The 22,550-nt window shown below is 40.2% G+C and overlaps 1 protein-coding gene across 18 annotated transcripts in view; it reads left to right on the top strand.

Annotated features, from left to right (window-relative positions):
* The window catches only part of TTLL5 (tubulin tyrosine ligase like 5), a 135,369-nt gene that overhangs the window by 54,891 nt on the left and 57,928 nt on the right, over window positions 1-22,550 (top strand). For 14 of the 18 annotated variants that reach the window (XM_026057165.1, XM_026057171.1, XM_026057172.1 and 11 more), the window contains 5 exons: window positions 965-1,068; window positions 4,102-4,235; window positions 4,530-4,643; window positions 5,056-5,469; window positions 6,665-6,855. In XM_026057165.1, the coding sequence (XP_025912950.1) occupies window positions 965-1,068; window positions 4,102-4,235; window positions 4,530-4,643; window positions 5,056-5,469; window positions 6,665-6,855 (957 nt within the window). The other 4 variants (XM_026057178.1, XM_026057176.1, XM_026057177.1 and 1 more) reach the window with 4 other exon arrangements.

Consider the following 22,550-nt stretch of genomic DNA (forward strand, 5'->3'; position numbering starts at 1 on the left):
AAGAGGTATCTGACCCTCTAGTCCTGGCAAAGCTGGGAGTTAGCAGTATGGAGCAACAAAATGGAGGTTAAGTCTGGTCAAACAAGGCTTTTCTGCTGGTATTGGTATTTCAGATGGGACTGTGGTTTTTTTTTTTAATGAACAAAAATGGTTGTATGAATACAACCTCTGGTGTCAACAAATTCTACTAGCAAAAAATATAAAGATTTCTATCTCATAGCTTGCTCCCATTCTCACAGACGAAGGTTTATCATCATTTATTCTAATATATTCTAGTGTATAAATGTATATTTGCCATATGTTGTTCTGTTTTACTTTCTTTGCTGTTACCAAAGCAATGTATTATTTGTATGTAGACCAACCCTTAGCAATTTGCTGCATAACAAGAGAAGTTAATTCAAGGGGAGAAGTCCTAGTTCACAATAGGAAATGTGGATGCCCTCTACAGACCTCCTTGTTTGAGTTTCTCCAATATAATTTTATTTTTGTCCTTCTTCTCTTCTCCCAAATATCCCCTTTTGGGCAGAGAGGTTCGAATATAAGCTTTTAGGGAGAAGTCTGCACTTAGGACAAAAACATCAAAAGTGGAAAGGGGATGTAAAGGCTGCAAAGAATGGTACTTTTTTTCCCTCCACATTCCCTTCTGTCTCAGCAAAGGGTATATTCAAAGGAGCAGCACATATTTGTCAAGCCTTGAAAGCCTCTCAGCAAATCAGTTCTAATAAGTTATGTCAGGTTGAGGAGTCAGGAGTCTAGTATAAGCTTGGCACGCTATCTCTGGGGCTGTCTACATTTACCCATTCTGTTGCACATAGTTGAATTGCACTTAAAATTTGGCTCTTTGTAGTAGATGTTCTTTTTCCTAGATCCCATGGAATTGCTTTTTGCGTTCTCTGAGCTGTAGATGTGCCACAGAACATAGAGTAACTGCATAGAGACACTKGCTAATACTGCTTATTCACAGGAAACAGAGCAGATGGTTCAGAAACGATCAAAAAAGAAACGGGAAGAGGAGGTGGAGGAGGGAGTGAATGCTGAAGGTTTTCAGAACTTTATTACAAGGGCAAGGTAGGAATGGATTTTATTCCTTTTGGTAAAGGATCTCCTAGCCCTGAAGAGGATGGTATTGTGCCACAGGATACCTGGCTGACCTTTGGATCTGCTCCTGCTGTTGCTGGGGGGCAAAGAACTTCTCTTTTCTCTTTTCTCTCTCTTTTTTTTTTTTTTTTTTTTCCCCCCTTCCAGCAACCAAACACTTGTAGCATTAGCATCTGGTGCATGGAGGAGGACATACAACAGATGTTTTGACCACTAAGTAGATCCAGAAGACAGCAGTGGTTTCCCCAGTATCTGTAAATTCCAAGCTGGTGCACATGAGCTAATGGTCTCCTTTCCTGTGATGCTGGAGCAAGTGCAGCAGTACTCTGGAAGGAGAATGAAACTAGGGCTGCTGCTTAGATGGCTTTGAGCTGTTGTGTCATGGCTCTGGCTCTCAAGTTTCTGCTCTCAGAAACCAATCCCATGCTTGCTGTCTCTCTTCATGGATGCTCTAGGATTATACTTCCTGAGATGAGGAAGGAAGTGAAGTATACTCAGTCTTCATCCTAGCCTCTTATCCTGCTTGTTAAGGAAGCTCAGTGCAAGCAGTTAATTTCACATTGAAAAAGCAACATTTTCCAATTGCGTACGCTCTGGACTTAAGCTTACAAGAATCTGGTAGGAAATGTATTTTGAAAATGAGGTGAATCCCCTTTCTGTCCTATGGTATATTTTATGAACATCAGTATTATAGTCATCTGACTGTAAAGAGGTTTGAAATTATTCAGTGAACCAGAATTGCTTCCTCAAGCCTCTAATTCTTGAGCACAAAATTCATTCCTTTTGACTCAAAGCCTCTGATTCTTGAGTACAAAGCTGACTCTTTATGACTCTCCATTATTTAACCCATATATGACATGCCTATACTGGCAAGAACCTCTGTCAATTTCTGAACAGGTAGTTTGCCTGCCTTTTTAATGCACTTTTGTCTTCTCTAGGAAAGTTGAGACAATCACTACTTCCTTTTTTTTTTAATCAGTTATGAAACTGCTCTTTCTTTTTCTCTGGTTGGATAGCATCCTTAGTGATTGATCAGAAGTGGGTGAGAAGTGGGTGATAGGTGGTTATTCTCAACTAAATTCAGGAGGCTTCATAATCTCCTTTAATGCTACATTTTCACAAACACAATGAATTACAGGTTTTGCTAATACACTTGATGGAGTCATTACAGCAAGAGATTTACAGACTCCAAGTAAAAACTCACTGACATTCAGAATAAATAGGGCTCTGAAAAGAAACAAAACTCTAGATACCTGTCAGACTGTAGCACCTACTTCTCCTGTCACCGGAAGTGCGGATTACATTAGGCCCATAATATGTTCTTGGTTCTCTGGCATCTCTGGACACAAAAATGACTATTACCTCCTAGGACAGGTCATTTTCCTGTTTGCCAGAAATGCTAAAAAAAGAGGTGGTTGTTTGGGGCAGAACTGCATACTCTTTCATTTCCTTATTACTGGCTACCAGGCCATCATGGCCTGATGCAAAATTTAGGCTGGACTGGAGACTCTGTTACTCAGGCAAATGGCACAGTAAGAGTACAGCAAAAGGCAGTCTGCCAAAGATCAGACAGTTTCTAGTGATGATCTCTCTGCTTTTTTATGAAATATCAGGTATGTTTGAAAACTCTGATATCTGACACTACTTTGCTCTGGTGCTTTAAGCTTAAATCAGTGAGCTAGTCATTGGGAGCCCAGGGAAAGATTTCCAGTTTGAGTGCTTGTTCTGTAACACAGTGAACACAACACTGGAGAAAATGGAGAATAAGTGTTGTCCGATTGAACTCTCTAACTTTGACATCATGAGAGGATGTTTTAACATGGATGTATTGTGTTTACATGCATGCTACATGCTACAACCATTGCCTCTGAACATTATCAGTGCAATGTAAAAGTATATACTTAGGCTGGTAAATTCACTGTAATCCATGACCAATAAGCCAGATAAGCAAAAGCTTAAAGCACCTTTCCATCCAACAACTTTTCACTCTTGCAGTTCCTCTTCACCTCTGTTCTCAGTGCTTGGGAGAGAAGGTAAACTTTGCAGCATGCCCTGAAGGCCCAAACACCAGTGCAATCAGCTTTAGACATTGCTTTTACCAAAGTTCAGGCTGGCTAAGACTAATAGAAGTGTGATATGCAGAGGACATTTTGAAGGATTATAACTGCTGCTGTACAAATTTATATTCCTGTGTTATGTTCTGTTGTGGTGTCACTGGCACTATCCTTCTTGCTTCTGGTGTGCACTGTGCCATATACTCACTCATACTAATGCTGAGGCAATACTGTAGAGCAAAAGGAAAGGTAGGTACATATCCAAAAAATTAGAATTACAGCTTGCACAAGCTCTAATCTGAATGGCCAACTAACTGATACTGATTTGGGGAGCTACAGAGGTGTAGAACATTGGGACAGTTAAACCCCCCTTTTCTTGTCAAGAAAATAATAAAGAGAAACATTTGTAAGTTATGTGAGATTCACAAACATACTGACTGTTGTGCTTGTTTGTCCTGTGGTTTTGCTAATTAGCAAGCTCTTCCCTCATCCTTCCACTCTTCCCCCACTGTTGGATTCAAACTACTAATGATGAATATGAAGCATCAGCTGAGAGCTGACTTCTCTTATGAACATGATAGTCGCTTGTTCTGGAGAGCACCTGGGGAAGATTCACTAATTTAGCTGAGAACTGAATCTCTCCTATTGAGCAAAGCTCCCCAAAATATATTTGGAGTTTTTGCTTGCTCTTTTTTTATCCTGGGAAAGTTCCTGAATGCCTTGAATTTTTCACTTCATAAGAGAATGGTGTTTCAGGGGGAATTTCAGGTTTAACCAAGGCATGCTCCATTTCTACCACGCTAGCCCTGCAGATCTGAGCAAATCAATAGGTTGTCTGGCCTTGCCTTTTTTTTCCCTCCCCTCTTTAGCCTCCTTATCTTCTGTCCTCTTTGATCTACACGATGGCTTAGAATCCTCATTTAGGTTCTTTCTTCTTTCGTTATTACAGTGAGAGTGACCTGGAAGAAGTGCTGACATTTTACACCCACAAAAATAAGTCAGCAAGAGTCTTTCTAGGAACAAACTCTAGAACCATGAAAGCCATCAACAGCAATAACCACTCAGAGATTCAGCCTCAAGGAGGTAAGCATTGCAGGTAGTTCTGAGATGATATTGCTCAGACTAATCCGGTTTTTACTTTAATCTGTGGAAAGACAACATCACCTCAAGAATGTGATTCAGGTTTTTGGAGGTTGCACTTCTTTCTTCACTGATTCCATACATGTAGACAAGAGTGTCTGCATACCTAGCTTCTTTGCCTGAGGTGAAGTGGAATGAATCTGGACTAGCATATATAAGAAACTGGTTATTCAGTCTTATTCTAGTGGTATCAAGGTTCAAATTGTTCTACTTTCTAACTCCCAGATTTTGTTACAGAGCGTCCTGAAGTGATGAAAGAAATAAAAGGTGATCAGGCCCGAAGTTCAGTTGCAGATCTGCCTGCAGAAGGAGCAGTAAGAGGCTACAAACTGAAAGAAGTTAAATCAACTTGTAAGTAAATCAACTTCAATCATTATCAAGAAAGAGATGATGAATGCACATACTGTTTTTAACGCTGTTTTAAACAAATAGTGAGGTTGGAACCTATGGACAAAAACAGACAGGGATTTGAAGGGGCCCAAGTTTGGGGAAGATTCCCCAGGTTTGTCTTTTAAATCTAAGAGAGATAATGTAGGGTGAGCAGTATGAATAAGTTAGCTGCTATTTGTGGGGAAAGATCTAGATATGTCAAGCTTCGAAAGACAGTGTTACTCATGTAAATCCTCTTCTTGTCTTTGCTGGTAGATGAGGTCATTTTGGCTTCAGTGAATGTATGAATAGCGGCATCTTGGGTATGTTGTTGTTATACGAAGGACCTGAAAAGTAGCTTTTCTCATGTAATGTGCTCATTGTCTTTGTATAGCTCCAGAAGGATCCACCTTCTTAGATGCTGAAGTGAAATTACCTCGTTGTGGCCCTGCTGGTGCTTCCTCCTTTGTTCCTGATGCCACTTCCCAGAGAAGTACCAGCTCCCAGTTACCATCTCAGCCTACAGCCTCTGAAAGTCCACAGATGCCTGGTCACCATTCATTGCTGGCTCCCCCAGTTGGTCCTAGACTGATTCAGTCCCCATCCTCCCCACCTTCTTCTCAGACCCAGAGCACAGTCCCTGACAGCTCTGCTGTCTTCACAAACCCAGTGTCCAGTGAGGCTTCTAGCCTTGGAGGGTTACATCATTGCCGTTCTGGTAGCTACACCGTTAGCCCATTCTCATCTTTTCAGAGAGCTGCTCAGATCTACAGCCAAAGATTGTCCCGACCATCCTCTGTGAAAGCAGGTGAGTCTTCTGGGATGCACAGTAGGATACCTGCTAGTTCCCTACAAGAGATTGTGTAGTCTTGGCTTGTTCCAGAATAGGTGGAAACCTTACATTTCCAGAATTATGAGTCCTGTTCCACTGGTGTTAAATTTCCTACAGAAAGGAGTGAAGGAAGCAGCCCTAGGGTTTACCAAAGATGCCCTTTTATTGAGCAAATAAACAGGATTTTACTGAGCAGATGAACAGGGAGTTGAACTTGTTCTGAAAGAGCTGAGAAGTGATACATTGTATATCTTTGCTTGATTGTATTGGTCTCTTGTTTGTTGTTAGTGATTTTAAGGTAGCTTTGGTCAGCACAAGTCCTGTCTCAAGCTATGTACGGTTTGTAGTTCCTTGTTTCTTTCTCACACAGAGAAATCCCCTAACACCTCCCCTCCCCCCCCATACCTACAGGTTATCTAAAGGTTTGTCAGGACCTCCAAAAAAGAAAAGATCTGAATGGTCTGTATTTAAAGGATTGGTATCACATATCTTTCTCTAGGATCTTTCAGAACTGGCATATCCCAGAACATCTTACAAACAAGACCTAGAGACCTCATTTACCATTTTGGGACAGAACATAGTTGAGCAATGCAACCTTTAAAGTGTGAGGTATCTGAAGGGTAGGAGAAACTGTAGTCATTAGAAATTTATGGAGGCAGACTGAAACTTTTTAGGAAAGTTTTGAAAAGCAGACACCGACTATCAGCTGTAGTCCTGATAAAGCAGTGTTCTTCTTTGAAATGGTGCTATACGTTTGCTTTGGGTTGTACATCACGGTCACCAGATGTTCGCTAGGGTTGCTGTATACATAGTAGAAGGCTCGCTAGCATTAAAATAAATCCGACTTCCCAACTGAGTAGCTTATTTAAAGGGATCCACTTATTTTCAAGGAAAATCACTGTAGATTTAACATGGGTAACAACCAACCAATAATTCTCTGGAATTGGGTGCTATTACGTGCATTGTGATAAGGCGAATATGGATTTGGAATTGGCTTAGAGAAGCTCACATAGACAATACATATGCAGAAAAGAAGGCTATATAGGGACAATCTGCAGAAAGTGTCACACCTGCTTTTATACATGCATGATCAGCAGGCTCAGAAGGAACACAGACCTCTGCAGAGTCTGACATACTGCTAACTAAGCATATCCAAATGTTTGTTTGGTAGGTTTGTGCCATCGCAATCCAAGTGGACAGCGTGTGGGCTCAGCCCAGACACACAAGGATGCAGAAGATACTTCTTGCCATGGCAAACATTATAGCCCTAGTATGGTAGCAGCAGAACTACAGCAGCTGGCAGAAAAGCAGGCAACCCGTCAGTATTCTCCACTGAGCCACATCAGTCTCCTTAGACAGCAGGTACGTAAGCAGTAAAGCCCGAGTCCCTGTGGCAATAGAAAAGTCTGGCACAGGCTTCTGTATCAGCATTGGGCTGGTGCGAGACATGCTGGAAAGGGAAAATCTCATGAAAATGGATTTCTTTCATACTGTTATTTTGAAGTTTTTATAATGGCCAGAATTTTGATTTTCTGTGTGATGGTAAGAATGCTGTAAAGTTTTTATACAAGGCAGTGAGACTGACTAGTGAATTAGAATAGAAAATACACTGTAGAAAGTGATTCCATGCTTGGTCTTATTAAACAATGAAAGAAGTCTTAGATTTATGCTTCTATGAGATTTACTTCCTCATTCCTCCAGTATGCCACCACAGTGTTAGGAATGAGCCTGCAGAATGGATTCTTATGTAAATTCTATATTCCAATAAAATTTTAAAAACATAATGAAGTTTTTACTAGCAAAGGGTATGATAATCCTTTTGCTAAATGGGGCAGCATACATTGGCTTGGATCTACATTGGCTTCTGGTGGATTACCAGTTAGTTTCAAATTTCTTCTTGAGTTATGTCCTAACTGACTTCACAAGTAGTTATATATTTCTATACAATATGCTACAGTTGTGATCAGCAAAGGTGTTCAAGTTGGACACTGCTCAGTTAATTAAGCTGCCAACTGGAGGTTCTCCAGGATAAGCATACTGCTTTGATAATTAAATTTTCCCCTTCTTACTCATTAGGGACAAACACTTCACATTTCTTTGCTCTGAATCTTTCATTTTGGAAGTACTGCTTTAACAGTGATGTTTTGGTGTGTTTTCTGAGGTTTGTTTAATGGTTACAATGGGTTTTATCTGCTCCTGTTTGCTTCTTTCAATTTTATTTTCATGGGTTTTGATTTTGAATATCTGGTTAAACGATTGGCAGCATCATGGGGAGTGACTTTTTCAAAAGGTGGGGTGCTTTTATGACTCTGAAAAGTGGAATAGGTTACTAGACCCTTCCACATCTAGATTAAGATTTTAATCCGGTCTTGGCAGCTCCAGTTAACTCTAACACAGGTACTCTGGTCTTTGCACATAGGTCTTGAACTGTAAAGAACAGATCACAAAAACAAAGCACCTTCTTACTGATAGACTCAGTAGAGAACATGAGTACTGAATATACCAGGGATGCTGAGGCCTGACAAGATGGCTTGTGTCTAGAGAATTTAGTCTTTCTAAATCTGAAGTGGTATTGGGAACAACAGGAAAAGCTTGTTTGCTTGTCCAGTAATATTCAGTCATTCTGCTTCTCTTAATACAATCAAAATTCAGCTTTTTTTAAAGCTAAACTTTGTCAGTATATTCCAAAAATTTATAGTGAAACATTTTCATTCAGGAAATGCTGATTTGTTGAAAGCTAAATATATCATGGAAAGTGCCTCCTTGGATAAAAAAAAATTCATGTCTAAACAAATATTTGGGAAAAAATTAAAATGTGTCTATTCCATTTCAGTCTTTTCAGAACAGAACATTTTAATTTTTTTTATAAAAATAATTCATAAACTTTATCCCCCAGACAGCTCATACTCAGCTCCAACTGCTGTGGTTTCTTAGGTCTGCCTAGAGAATCTAAGTTGCCCTTTGCTGCCATTTATAAATATTAGATGATTTTTAGTTTCCTATTCCTAGCACAGCTAGTTAGTGCTGGTTAAATTAGGAAGTAAAGAAAGGGGATACAGAGAAGAATGCACAAAGATCTACATGGGAAGGGCTGTGTACCTTCCTGAGCACAGGTGCATATGGTGACAAGGAGCATACTCTGGTAATTCTAAATGGTGGAAGCTGAAGTCTGTTTAGCCACCAATCAGTCAATTGGTATCGATATGCTCAAGTCTGAAAGTGGCTATGAAGTGCTGCAGTAGCTCTGGAAATGTATTAGTCATGCTAAATGATTCTGCACTGCTTTTTGCTTCTGGGTTCTTCCAAGATACCTGCTCACAGAGAAGGTGAGAAATGTATAGAAGGAGAATGAGTGTGCTGGCTAATTACCATCTTCGTGACAAGCAAGCAGTGAAGACCTCAGTTCTTGGCATGCAACGTAGCTATTTTACCTGAATGTCCTTGATATTAGGCTACACAGAACAGGCTTCGCTTCTGTACTGAAATATAGAAACATGGGTTGGGTTGTGTGTTAGTGGTCTTCCATCATCATGACAAACATCCATGTATAAAGGGATTCATGAGGCAATGAAAAGTTCAGAGCCTGGGCTCTATCTCACAATGAACTCTCTTCTGAACCTGCATCTATTCAATTCTAGACATCTGCTCTCTACTGTGATTCTGCAGGCCGTGTTTTAGCAATAATCCCTTTGGAGAGATGAAGTCTGAAGCCTGCTCAGGATGAAAATTTGGATGGTATTGCTTCTGTTCTTTCAAGACATATTGATTCTTCAGTACTGACATTATGACACACAGCAATTTCTAGGCTGAGACTATTATCTTAATCATACCTGGAATAGTGAAATTTTGGAAGGATCAGACAGAACTGCAAGGCCCAAAGGAACATAACTAAAGCATATGACTACCACTTGTGCATTTTTTTTTCCTGGACGTATTTTATCCTTCTGTCATCTGAGTCTCATTCTCATCATTTTTTGGTCCAGATCTCTTAAATTCTGGCTTGCAGCAAGGATCAGGGATTGTAGRTCTGGGAAGGCAAGGCCATAATGTCAATAAAGGGGACAAGAGGTACCAGTATCCAATAAAACCTTAATGGTTTGGCAGCCAGTGCCTGTACAAGCAAAACTGGAGGAGCCGAGTTGGAGTTGATCTCAGATTTGAGTGATCTGGAACAGGAGACCTGGGGTTGGGAGACTGGTATGGATGTGGATTTGAAGCAGGGGAACAGAATGAATAGGAGAGGTTAGGAAGATACGGAATAGGCTGGCAGTTTGGGGAGCGGAATTTACAGAAGGGTGGATATTGGTGGGGCTATTTGTGAGCACTGCATGATTATGGATGTGGGCAGACAGGGATTTGGTCCTCAGCAGGATTGGGAAAGATAGGGGCAGAAGAGATAGAAGAACACGTGGGAGAGGATTTAGGGAAGAGTTGGGGAGAAGTGAGAAGTCCAAGAGCACTGGGTTAAATTGAAAGGGGGAAGGACTCTTGGGATGAGAGAGTTTGAGGCCTGGGTTATGAAACACTGGTGCCTTTGGCATAGGAGAAGTGAGGGTCTGGGAGCAGAGATAGGGTTGGAGACAGGCCTTGGAGTAAGATGGTTTAGTTAAACAGGGCATTACTTTCCCATGCATTTCTAGTCAGGGTACTCCAAATTGTTGCTTCCCCCTTTTCACTCCTCTGTTTAGCCACTTGAAATATCGTAGCTCTTTTAAAGTTAAAGCATTCTAAGATAAATTGACACAAAGACGACTCCTGGAAAAGAATATCACTTACCTAACAATGCAAATAGTAGAATTGTTTAAAGTCACTCCAGAAGCTTTGTATTAGTATACCTTGTTTGAAAGCACCTGGCTGGTATGAAAGGGACTTGATATTTGGATTTATTTATTGCCAATGTCAAGATTAGCACTACTGGTTTGGATATGTGTGCAAAAGAGAGAGACACCCTGGAAAATAGTAATACTGCTGTGTTTCTTTCCTAAGGGCAACAACTTCTACATATAAATGGAATGCCTTTGTCTTTGCCTTGGTTCTCTGTGTTGTGCCCAGCTGTGTCTTGGGGCCTGGGTACTCTGAATACATTAACTCTTTCCAAGAGCAGCTGGGAAACTTGTTTTCCATTCCAGTTCCTGTGAGAATTTCTCTTGCTGTCTGTGTGTTAGTCTAGGTCTCTGGGGTTCCCAAGAATGTAGCCTCAACAGCTGTGCTTAGAATGGTGTTACCATCGTGGTTGGGAGTCCACCTCCTACCCTCTCTAATCCCTGCTGTTCCTCTGTTTCCTACTTGTGCCCGAAGCACCTGCTTCACGTTTTCTCTCTTACACTCTTATATTCTACCCTCTGTATTAAATCAATTTAATTTATTAAGCCCATTGGCTGCTGAAATGGCATGGTTCAAAGGGAAAATTTTAAGTGTAAATAGCTGAAGAGCTTTCAACAAGATATTTAAAATCTGGCTTCTTAAGAAAACAAGACTTCTGCGATTAAATCATCTTTCTGTCTTGTCAGTCCTCTCCATTAACTTCTGAATCTCAAGACAGGATCTTCAGAGTGATACTTGTAAAATAAACAGCATTTATAAATTGAGAAGTGGAGAGGAACAGGAAGGCAAAGCCTTACTGGTTTGCAGTTTCATTATTGTCTTGTACCATGCTTAGTCTTCAGACGGTCCTCATGGAAGACAAATGTGTCTGTAAGTGTGTGAGAACATTTTGCCTTTAATTATTTTTGTATTTTTGAAAAATATTTTTCATGATAACGTTATATAAAGTTTCATCAGTGCATCTTCATGCGTGTTACATGGAGGAGCCAAGATTGCCCTTGCGATGGTATACAATAAATTATCAATCTAGAACCCTTAAGAACCGTTATTTAATCCCCTGCATCAGTATGTGATGCCTTGCTTGCCCAGCTGCAGGACTGAGAGATGAATAGAAAGGAAGAAGAGGAGTATTCCATGTTAGACTAGAAAAGGAGCAGCTGTGGGGTAACTTTGTAACTCTCTTTACTAATAAATGCAGGAAAGTTGTAACCTTAAAGACTTGTTGGAGTATGACAATCCTGAGTTAGATTATGAAGGCTAAATATTCAGCATTAAAAATGAATAAAGACACTGAAGCTGCTATGGAGAATCCTTATTGCTAATTATAACCATTAATAATTAGTTTTATTTTTTACTTTTGAGGAATTTTCTTCCATTGTATTTGCTTAAAAGCACAGGGTTACCATTTTTTGTGTGTTTGCATAAAGTCTGATGATAAAACTGATTTTGAGGATATGGCAAACAATGCAAATTCTATACCTGTACCCATCAGAAATCTTTAAACCACTGCATGATTTTTGCAGTACTCATCATCCAACTACAGTGCTCTACAGTATCAAAAAATAACAGGGTGTTTGTGTAGTTAACTGCCCGATAAGTTTGGGAGCAAGCAATGCAGAGATCTGCGTGGAAGATGTGCCTTCCAAGGTCCAACATATTAGCCAGATAAGTTCCTGGCAGAGTAGGGTAATAAGGAGGTATCTGAGCTCAGAAGGTCATTTTTGGGGGAGGAAACCCTGCCCAAATCCCCCAAAGCTTTGGCTAAATTTGTTTTAAAGATATTATGTTCTTATCAGTTTCATGAAAACTGAGTGGATAGAAGTACAATATCCATAACAGTGCTTCTGTTGAGAGCTAAAATCAACTGATCAACAGAATCCGTTCTGTTTGGACTGCTGCCTAGCCAGTCGGAATACAGGTATTTATCAGCAGTGAACAGGCTTTTAGTTTAGAACTAGCTGCAACATGCACAATGCAACAGTGCTGCTTCTTGCTTGTAAGTTAGGGGACATGGAGGAGGAGAGATTTTTAAAATATTGTAGGGAGCAGGCTTGTAAATGAGGCAGGTCTCCTTAATTCTTCTATTGATAGATTAATTTATTAATATATTGGGGTATATGTTCTAGGTCTGTGGAAACAAGTTTTTGAGGATAAAGGCATTAGGGATGTTTAATTTATTTTGCATTGTTTTTCATTGTAGTAGATTTAGAGGAGATGCATTTTTTTCAGGTAGTAAAGCTGAGCTACCATGAGAAGAAGAGACAGGATAGGCAGAAATGTTCAGTGAGACTTCTGTGGCTGGATAGTACTCATGTAAGAGTTCAGAAGAAATGCAGCAGTCAAGTGACAAAGCTTCTAGCAAAAGGGGTGGTTCATGGTAAAGTTGGTCTCTATATCAGAGTACAGAAAGGCAACAAATATGCTTGTCTGTAGTAAAGGCCCTAAAAGTTTCCTGCAAAGCCAAGCAGCAAGCCTTGCCAATGTCAGATATATATTCATGAGAACAAAGCGAGGTCAAATTTTTGTTCACGCACATAAATGTACTAAAGACCAAAAAATCCCTGTCTTGATCTGTTAGAATTCTTTGAACTGAGCAAAATAGCATCTAGTGGAACTGGTTCTTGTTGTTCAGACTTTCAAAAAAGCTTTTGACAGACTTTCAGCAAGGGCTGTTAAGCAGGCCAGGTATTTGCAGGGTGAGAGGTAAAGTTTTGTCATAGATTAGAAACAGACCGAGAGCAAGCTAAAGGAATAACCAGCCAGTTTTCAATGCAGCAAGCAGATAACTGAACATGCAGAACAGAGAACACTCGGAGTGTAAAATTAAAGATTTGAAAGGAGGAGGTTAATAATGAGTGGCATATTATCATCAAAAGTATGAATAAAAAAGCCAAGTTAATGCAAGGTAATATACGGTGTGAATTTACAGTAGATTAACTGCTCTTTAGTGTTCATCCATGTGACCACAAGCTTGTGCAGTAGTGAACATGAGGTAACTTGTTAACTTCTGTTTAATGTGGGCCAGAAATGTCCGGATGTTCAATTAGTGTGAAGTGACATGGTGCTGTAAACCTGAACTCTAGCCTACCTCATGGCAACTTGTTAATATGTCCATATTCTTTTGTTGATTATTATGAGAAAAACTAAGAAAAGTTTTAACAACTTCATCAACAGGAAACACAATGGCAGATGAAATTTAGTGTTTATGAATAACTGATTACATGACAACAATAATTTTAACTGCTTATAACAATAAGCTGTAATTGTAGTCATTCAAAGAAGAAAAAAATGAGTTTTGTTCTGGAAAGCTCAGTGGAAACACCTGTTCTAAGTCAAGTAGTAAAGGGAACAAACAAAATATTAACATATTTTAGGAACAGAATAGGAAATAGCATGTAATTATATAAGCATCAATTAAATGCACTCCCTTGAAAGAGTTCTGGTTGCCATTCCTAAAATGGGTTCAGGAAAAATAAATGAGATTCACAGCTGAGTGACTGGAATGATTGAAGACATAATGCATTTATAGCAAGGAAATGAAGATATTGTTTGTTTAGGGAGGAGAGAGGCATGAAGGAAGTATGCAGGATGACAGGGTAATAATGTAGATTTTGTGTTTCTTATGGTATGAAAAGAGGAGAATTCAGTGGGAAGGCATCAGATTAATAACTGATAAAAGTGAATGCTTATTGTCACAGAATATACTTATCTTCTAAAACTTCCTGCAACAAGCTATCATTAAGGTCAAAAGCTTAACAGGATTAAAAACTATCCTGGATATTTATGTAGACAGTAAGACCAACCATAGTTACCTCAGATAGAATAACGAGCACTTTGCAAGTGATAGATCCCTAGATTTTAACTCACAGAAGTAACAGATGAATTTTCCATATAAATAACGTTTCACAGCTGGCTGCTTGAAAACTAAGATTTCTTTCATCTTCTCCTGAAATGTGTGCATCAGGCAGGATAGTGAGTTTGCTGGACCATTGCTCTGAACTGACCTTTCATATTTAACAGTGAGAAATCTGTGTGCTGTGCTGCTGTGCCCATGTATATGGCCATTTCTTTACTATGTTGTTTTACTGTAGTTGAGCTAAATAGTTCCTATATGCATAAAAGGGTTATTGAGACATTTGTAAGGAAGTCAGTTTCTGAAATTAGTGATTTCCCTGGTTATGGCATGCAGATGATGGCTGGTTATTTTTACAGGCAGGGTGCTCCTCGCTTTGTCAGTATGTGTAGTATAGCGGTTTCACCTGTAGTGTTGTCAGTATGTTACTCAACTCTGGTTTTCAGATCATCCTGTTCAGATTGTTACTTGTTTGGTTTGCCCATTGTCTAACATGAGGCTGAGATACTAACGGTGCTATTTGAGAATCAAGGCAGATACATCAGTGGTGATTTTGGAGATGCAACCTGAAGATACAGTTCAGTAAGGCCCTCTCATTGTAAAGGGACTTTGTTGCCTCTGTTGCCTTGATCTGTAGTTGGGGATCCTTACTGGATCCTGTGCTATTAGCTGAACTAAGATTTTTTTCATCTGTACCTACTGTTTGTGTTTGGCCTTTGTGGATGGATGGATGAAAAATGGGACCAAAATAATCCAGACTTGTTTTCTTCTGCTGTGTTTCTTACCAAGCATTAATCCTGAAGTCTATACTTAACATGTGTTTAGCATAAAGTATTTTGTTGTGCTTGTATTGCAGGACTTTCTACTGGGAGGACAGTAAAACGCACAGTATGTGTGCAGATTGAGATTTAGGTGGCTAGATCTTGGGTACATATGTTTTTTCTTTGGGGATAGCATGCTACTTTTCTCTGAAATATGCTGTAAGGTAAAAAGAGGATTTTCTCCTGCAATGCTGGATCTGCGTGAGGTCCCTATCACTGACTGGTGTGGGGGGCTGCTGTTGATATCTACCAGGCTGTAGTACTTTATGCTTATTAATGCTAGTGAACAGAAGAATGTGTTGAATTGGCCAGCTTCATGAGGAGAAAGAGGAGGGGAAGCTTGGTGGGAGCTCTGCCCCTCTCTGTGAGGGAGTGTGTGAGATTTCAGGACCCAGCTATCATTAGGAATAGCTCCAATTCTTCTAGCCAGGGAGTTTAGTCACAGGGATAACATCAGACCACCCAGGCAAGGGCTAGACCGAGCTGTCTCCATCTCCACTATATAGCCAGCCAGTGCCCAGGATTCAGCAGCCAGGATTCCTACAAACATGCTGACAGATCCCTAGGAGGATGGGGCACTTTTCTCATTCTACATTTTTCATTTGGACAGAAAGTGGAAATTAGCAGAAAGCAGATGAATTTACTAAACCTCAGGCTAGTGGAGAAGGGAGCAAGGAAGAACTGGGATGGGCAGTTTACAGTGCCCCAGAGTGACCTTGTGGGAGAGTATGCCACAGGAATCCCAAAATAAAGAGCTTCAGCTTGACATCAGCTGTAGCAATAATTCGAACCCACACTGCTCCTCCTCAGTTACCCATCTGTCTCAACTGCACAGCTTGGCACCTTTGCCTGCATTGTCCTCAGTAAAGGAAAGGTGCCACAAAACTGCCAGTGTACCAAAACACACTGTGCAGGTCCCAGTGGTTATCAGCTTCTTTGGTTCTAGACCTGAGCAGCGTAATATGGTGATTGCATAGAGACCATGAAACTCAAGGTACAGCAATATTTATAGAAATTTGGTGGAGGTGAGTGGTGGGGTTTTTTTTGTTTATTTGTTTGTTTTCAGTATTAGTCTCTTGCTTTGACTCAACCCACTTTATCTGAGTCTTAATCTGATTTGTTTCATGTATGTAATGATTTGGTTGGCTTTACCCTTCCATTGATAGAGGGGAAGAGAACTGTAGGGGAAGGAGGCATCTCTTTCTATAACCAGAAAGAGGAGCAAGAAGTGAAGAGATGAAGTCTGCAGGGTATTTCTCTTTCCTCTTTTACTTTGTTCTTTGCACTGCTGCAGGGCCCCCTCTTCTCCTTGCCCCCAGGCTGTTCGTACCGGGATTGGATTTACTTCTAATACTGCTGACTTGTAGCATCAGCAATAGCATGACTGGCCTCAGCAGAGGCTGTAGGAGGAGAAAATGTCGATGTGGTTTCTGCAGTGCAGGAATAGAGCCCCTTCTGCAGCTCTGAGGCTCTAGAGAATGAGAGTAGAGGATTTCGTTATGGTGTAGCAACCTCTGCAAATCTGCAAAGAGTCACCAAATGGGCTAGGCTGAGCAGCTAGAACTCATGTTATGGGAAAGACTACACCCTGATCATCAAACGTTTGGCAGGACTGTGCCTTATCAAAATCACTCCCACTGGGAAGTTTTCAGGCAGAGTGCTGAAATGAAAGCCTGACTTTTTCTGGAGAAGGAAAAGGAGAGTTCAGCCATCCACAGCAGCAGCACTAACTTGGGCCTTTTTTCATTGTTAAATGGATGCATACGCTGGAGACACTACAAAGGAATTTGCAAGTTTGTCAGGTTTCCCAGGAATGTCTCTGGCAGGTCTTTGTCTGGAACGTTTTCTGGAGACAGGAACACTTGTGCTCTGTATGCATATGTATATCCTGTAAGCTGGTAAGCTCAGTGAGGAAAGAAGGAATGTCACAGGCCTTTGGCCAGATCAGCCTTGGTACACACACAGATTTCACACTTCCCAGCCTGTTAGCCCCAGTTCTTCCCTTCTTCTGGCTTGCTGTTTCTGCAAACTCAAGTCTGTGCATAAAATGAAACTGTTTTAGTATGAGGTACGGTCAGCTTGCTGGGTCACAAGAAGGTGGCTCTGGAAAAATGTTTGTATTGTGTGGTTTCTCCAAAGACCCTTTAATAGGTGTATTTTGTGCCACTGCTCAGACCATGAGGACTCTGGATTTACTTAGAGATTGGTGGTTTGGGATTTTCTTTGCCTCTTCAGCAAACAGGCAAGTTAAGATCCCATGATATTTCCCATAATGGGATGGCTTGCTGGATTCCAGCATCTCAATACATCAAGAAAGGCAAGACAGACTGACTGGCTCCAGTAGTACTGGAAGACCTTGGGCACTCTGTTAGATCAAGTCATTCAGGTCTGGGCTAAATCACAGATGTACATGGGAGCTCTGTGTTGAAGCCAAGAAATACAACACAAAGACTGGGGAGTGGACAGATTAAAAATGAATATTTATATTGTTGTAGCATCTAGACATAGTTATCTCTGAATGCTGGAAGAGAAATATAATTAAAAGAACACAGCAAAATACTGTTTTTTGAATTGCAAGTCATTAGCTGCTCCCCTTTGTTCCCGGGGATATAAATATTTCACTGATCTCAAAAGCCTCAGGGGTATGTTTGTCTGAGGAAGGTTTGGCAGGTGGAAATACAGTTCCTACACAAGCCAGATCTTGGAATAAGTGAAACAAATTTTGGTTGAGGAGCTATTTGAAAAAGATAGTGTTACTGGATGAACAGTAAGTATTAAAATGGAAAATTAGGGATTAACTGAAGAGTCTTGAAGGAGTAAAGCTGGGAGCACACAGAAAAAGTAAATCTAAAGACAGAGGAGAAGGTCTCACAAATGGTGAGATGTTTGCACATTCTCATTTTTAGTGGAATGTTTCCTTCTTTGCTGTTTCCTTATGATGTAGTGTCACCTTATCCTGTCTGAGGCACTAGAAACTAAAGATTCTGGTCTGGTCATAAAGAGGAGGAGCAATGGTCTTACGTATGTCTTACAATGGTCTTTGTCCAAATCTCTCTTTAAAGGAAAAGGCTTCTTGATGAACTGTTGATGTTCATATGTATCTTGTGCCAAATATTTTGTGACATTAGTTCTCCTATTCTTTAAGACTTTCATTATAAGTTATTGAAAGGTTTTTTTGGCCAATAAAGTAGGCCTGTGATGACTGCATTCTTTTCGCCCATCTCTTAGTCTTACTTGATTTCTGAAATACATCTGGACTTCTGGATCCCTCTTCCTCCTCACCAGTCAAAATGATCCAAATGGAAATCTGAGGCATGTGAACTGGAGAGGATGCCAGTGTGGCTCCAAGTATGAGAAAGGGTCTTTAGACTCTGTAGCTCTCTGGCACCCAACACAAAATTTGTAGGCAACAGGATATGACTGGCCTCTGGCGGAAAAATATTAAAACTGCCAAATAAGTGTAAAGTAGGTATTTTTGTAGTGCATTGCTTGTTCAGTGTTGTAACACATGGACTAATGAAACTTGGGATCTGTTGTTCAGGATGTTAATGAAAATTTAAGTCACTTTCCCACACTATGCCAAGAGGGGTAGCAACTTCAAGTGATGATGTGTCCCTATTCTCCCTGGTTGACTCCTGCAAACTAGCAAAAGAAACACACCAGTTTTGGGGAACCTTTTCCTGAATCCTTCAAGGCTGATCTGCACTACTGATTTTTTTTTTTTTTTTTTTAACCTACACTGCCTTGGAAAAAGCAGAATGCCTGTTGTTTTAGCCTATTTTAGACACTAAACAAGATCAAAATGGAAAATAAAATATTTTATTCTAGAAAAAGAGTTCAGTTCTTGAATATGACAGTGGGAAACAGTGTCAAAAGGATAGTGTGATGTAGATCTGGAATGTGAAAGATATTAATCTCCTGTTCTGAGTCTTGTTTGTGATTTCTTAAAGGTACTATATAATGGTTCTTTGTTCATATAATGCTATTTTTTAGAAACAAACTTTGTCCTGGAATTTTCTTTCTTCCTATTTATATTTGGATATTTCATATTTCCTGTTAAGTTATAAAGCAGATGGGGGGGTGGGAGGAATCAGCTCAAAAACGCCTCAGCCTTTGTACCTAGCGCTTTTGTGGACCATTCTGTGTTGAGGCTTTGCGTTAAATCTCTAAATATATTTGGGAATAAATTCCTCTGAATAAAGCAAGACCTTAGAGACCTAATTCTTCTAAGCTCATGTATCTCTACTGTCAAGTAGACAAGTGGATTGTAGACATCAACTTACTTTGTAACACTTAAAAAAACCAACCAAACAAAAAAACCCAGAACCCCCCCAAAGCCATTACAGTATTTTTGGCATTGTACAGTAATTTGTCTTCTGGCTTGTTAGCGTTGTATTGAACAAAACATAGTAATACATATGTGTGCTGTTAAGTTTTATAACACAGGGCTCTTTTAATCAAGTATGGCTGTTACATGTTTTTCCCTATTTCTTGGAGTTAGTTTACAAAATTTAAATATAGCAAGCAGGCTCTTCTCTGTCTGTGAGAGCTTTCGGGGATTTACAGTCCTATTGTGTTCTTTACTCAACATGTTCCTTTTAGCTTAAGCGATCTTTTTCCTGTCCCCAACAGTTTCAAAATTGTGACAAACTTTATGAATCATTCTATCACGAGAGATATTAGCTGCGTATACAGTCTTGACGTCTGCTTTGTCTTACCTTTTACACAGACTCCACAGAGAATGTATGGACATGAGGAAAGATGTTTGAAAATAGGGATGCTTGAAGTGTGCAACACGTGCAGGTTTCCCACCGCTGCCAGTGTCAGAAAAAAAATTGCAAGATCCTTCACTAAGAAAGGCTAGTGAAAAACACAGGGATCTTATCAGGCAGAAGAGTTTGAATCCATGTAAATTCAATTCAACGTGAAAACAAACTTTCTTGTTTTTGTTCTGCACCACCTTCCTTTTTGGGCCCCACTGGTCTGTCTTTTTTGTTGTCTTTATTTGTTTTCTCCTATTGCCATTTCTGAAGCTGGAAGTTATTCTTTATGGAGCTTTTGGTATCTGCTGTGGTCTAGGTGCTATTCATTATCTTCTTTTAAGCCAAAGTAACCATTGATTTATTGCTGAATGTTTACCTCTATATGAAGAGATGAATGGAGTTTCATCAAGTACTCAGGAGGACTAGTGACTAGAAAATGAAGCCACTCTGCTGACCACTGATGTGTTTGGGGTGCCCCAGGAATCCACCAAGGCAGCATCCTGGCAAGCTAATTATAGCAGCTGAAATGTCTCAGAGCGTGGCACAATAAAAAGCAGTAACACCCAGCTGGGTGGGCTGGCTACAGCTAAATCATACATTCTTGCTGTTGTTCTCTCCCTCTCTTTGAATCCATTGCCTGTATTTAATCCTGCTGTAATTTAAACACCTGTCTATCTGGAATGTGTGAAATATCCCTACTACCCATGCTGAGCTATTTGGTCACCTGCTTCTCTTAGAAAGACAGCTTTCGAATAAACAGTAATACAGTATTAGAGAGGAAAATATACCACAGCAATAGACTGGGGGTGAGGTGATAATTCATCAGACTAAATGCTCCTTGGTATTAGCATGAAGAGGAGAGTGGATTGGATCAAGACTCCTTTTTGCACGTGGCTGCTTTAGCAAAGTTGTGATCACTGTTGCTGACAAGCTAAGAATTATATTATTGCATTTATATTATTGCATATATAATATATATTATTGCATTTACCATATTGGCCTCTGTGTTTGTTTCACTTGCAATTCTTGCTGTTTTTCAGACCATTAACTCTTTGTAGCCAGAAACTGCCATTGTTAGGTATTTGTATAGTGCCTAGCACAGTTAGACCCACACTTAAGGTTTTCTGTTACTGCAGTAGAAATGCTTTAAATTAATGTAATCTACAGAAGACAATAGCGTTTTAGGGTGAGGCAGAAGCATCAAAATGATGCTTAATGTTGGTTTCCATATAAGGTGGGTAGCACTCTCCATTAATAAGCTTGCCCAATATATCCCACTGGAAGACCTTTCTTTAAATTGCTGATAATGTTCTGAAACTTCATCCATTTGGACTGATATTTTCTGTGCTTAATGTACAGTTTTCAGAATGCTTCAGCCAAGCTGTTCTTGGAGCTGTTAACTCCAAGAACAAGACTGGCTATAACATATTCTGTGCACGTTAATGTCTAGAGAACTTTTGAAGCTCTGAGTCTCCTATGCTTTGGAGTAGCAATTTGAAATTTAAAATTTTATCCAAATTTGACTGCACAGTATTACTTGAAAAGCTCCAGGTGAAATATACCTTGTAAGACCTGTTAGAGCTTCTCAGCTTCCTGAAAGTTCCCTCCACACTGAGGGTGCAAAGCTGAATTTCTCTGTACTTGCACCTCTAGAGTACTGAGTACCTGCTCTCCTGTGTTCTCAGGGACCTGGTCTGTGTTGTCTTGGGAGCCTGGTTAACTTGAATTGAATTCTGCCAAGGTGTGAAGAACAGCTAGGGAAAGAGTGATGGGAAATTGGGATGTGGATGTAATTAGGGAGGGGCACATTGGGGCTAAAGGACAGAAATGGAGGGAATAGTTGGGTGGTAAATATGGCTTGGTGAGGAGCTCGGATTCTGGGACTGGGTGAACAAAGAGACTGGCAAAAGGAGCAGGAGGGGGGAGGATAAAACTAGAACCCCTTGGATTGGGTATGTGAGCAGCTAGAAGGAGTCAGAAGGAGTTACTCCTGGGAAAGCGGGCAGAAAACCAGTATGTAACCACTGTAATTTAATCCTGTCTGGAATTTGAAGTAGAAGTCAACATTTCTGAACTTCACCTAATGCTTAGATGCCTTCTAGTTCTAATCCACAGAAGAGGTGACAACTTACTATGCTGTCAGTTACACTGTTAGTTCATGCGCCAGACTTCAGTCAGAGGATATGAAGTTTGGAACCCTGCATGGAACCACTGTAGGTGGGAGTGTGGTACCATGCAATGGTGCTGGTACGTACTTATCTCAGTTTGAGGAATTGCACACAAATTATGATAGAAGAATACTGTTAAGATTGCAAAGTTGGGAATTCACAAATTATGTTTAAGTAATTAAAGTGAGTTAAGTCACATTTAAGTGACATAAGACGCATCACCTTGGAGTTCTGGAGCAGATGCAAGGGCTCATGGTTAGACTCTCCTTCCTGCTTGTGCCCTGTGTCTCATTGGCTATACACTTTCCAGTTGCCACAGAAATTAGCAGGGGCAATACAGACAAGTCATTTGCTGTATGACATTAATCTTGATACACAACCAGGTCTGTTCTGTGCTTCTAAAACACAGTATGTGATCGCGTAATTAAAGACAGTTGTAAACTTAATTCTGGCAATGTCTGACTTGGAATCTTAACTTTGCAACCTTTTTTTTGTAACCTTCATAAAACAGTTTTTAAAATGTAATCTAATCCTTATACTGCTGCAGTAGATACCATTACCTTGTATGTTTAGGCTGTCTTCAATAAACCAACAGGTCATGTCTGCTTGCAGAGACTGATCTTCTAAG

This window comes from Apteryx rowi, unplaced genomic scaffold (genome assembly GCF_003343035.1).
Source record: "Apteryx rowi isolate R43461 unplaced genomic scaffold, aptRow1 scaffold_137, whole genome shotgun sequence".
NCBI lineage: Eukaryota > Metazoa > Chordata > Aves > Apterygiformes > Apterygidae > Apteryx > Apteryx rowi.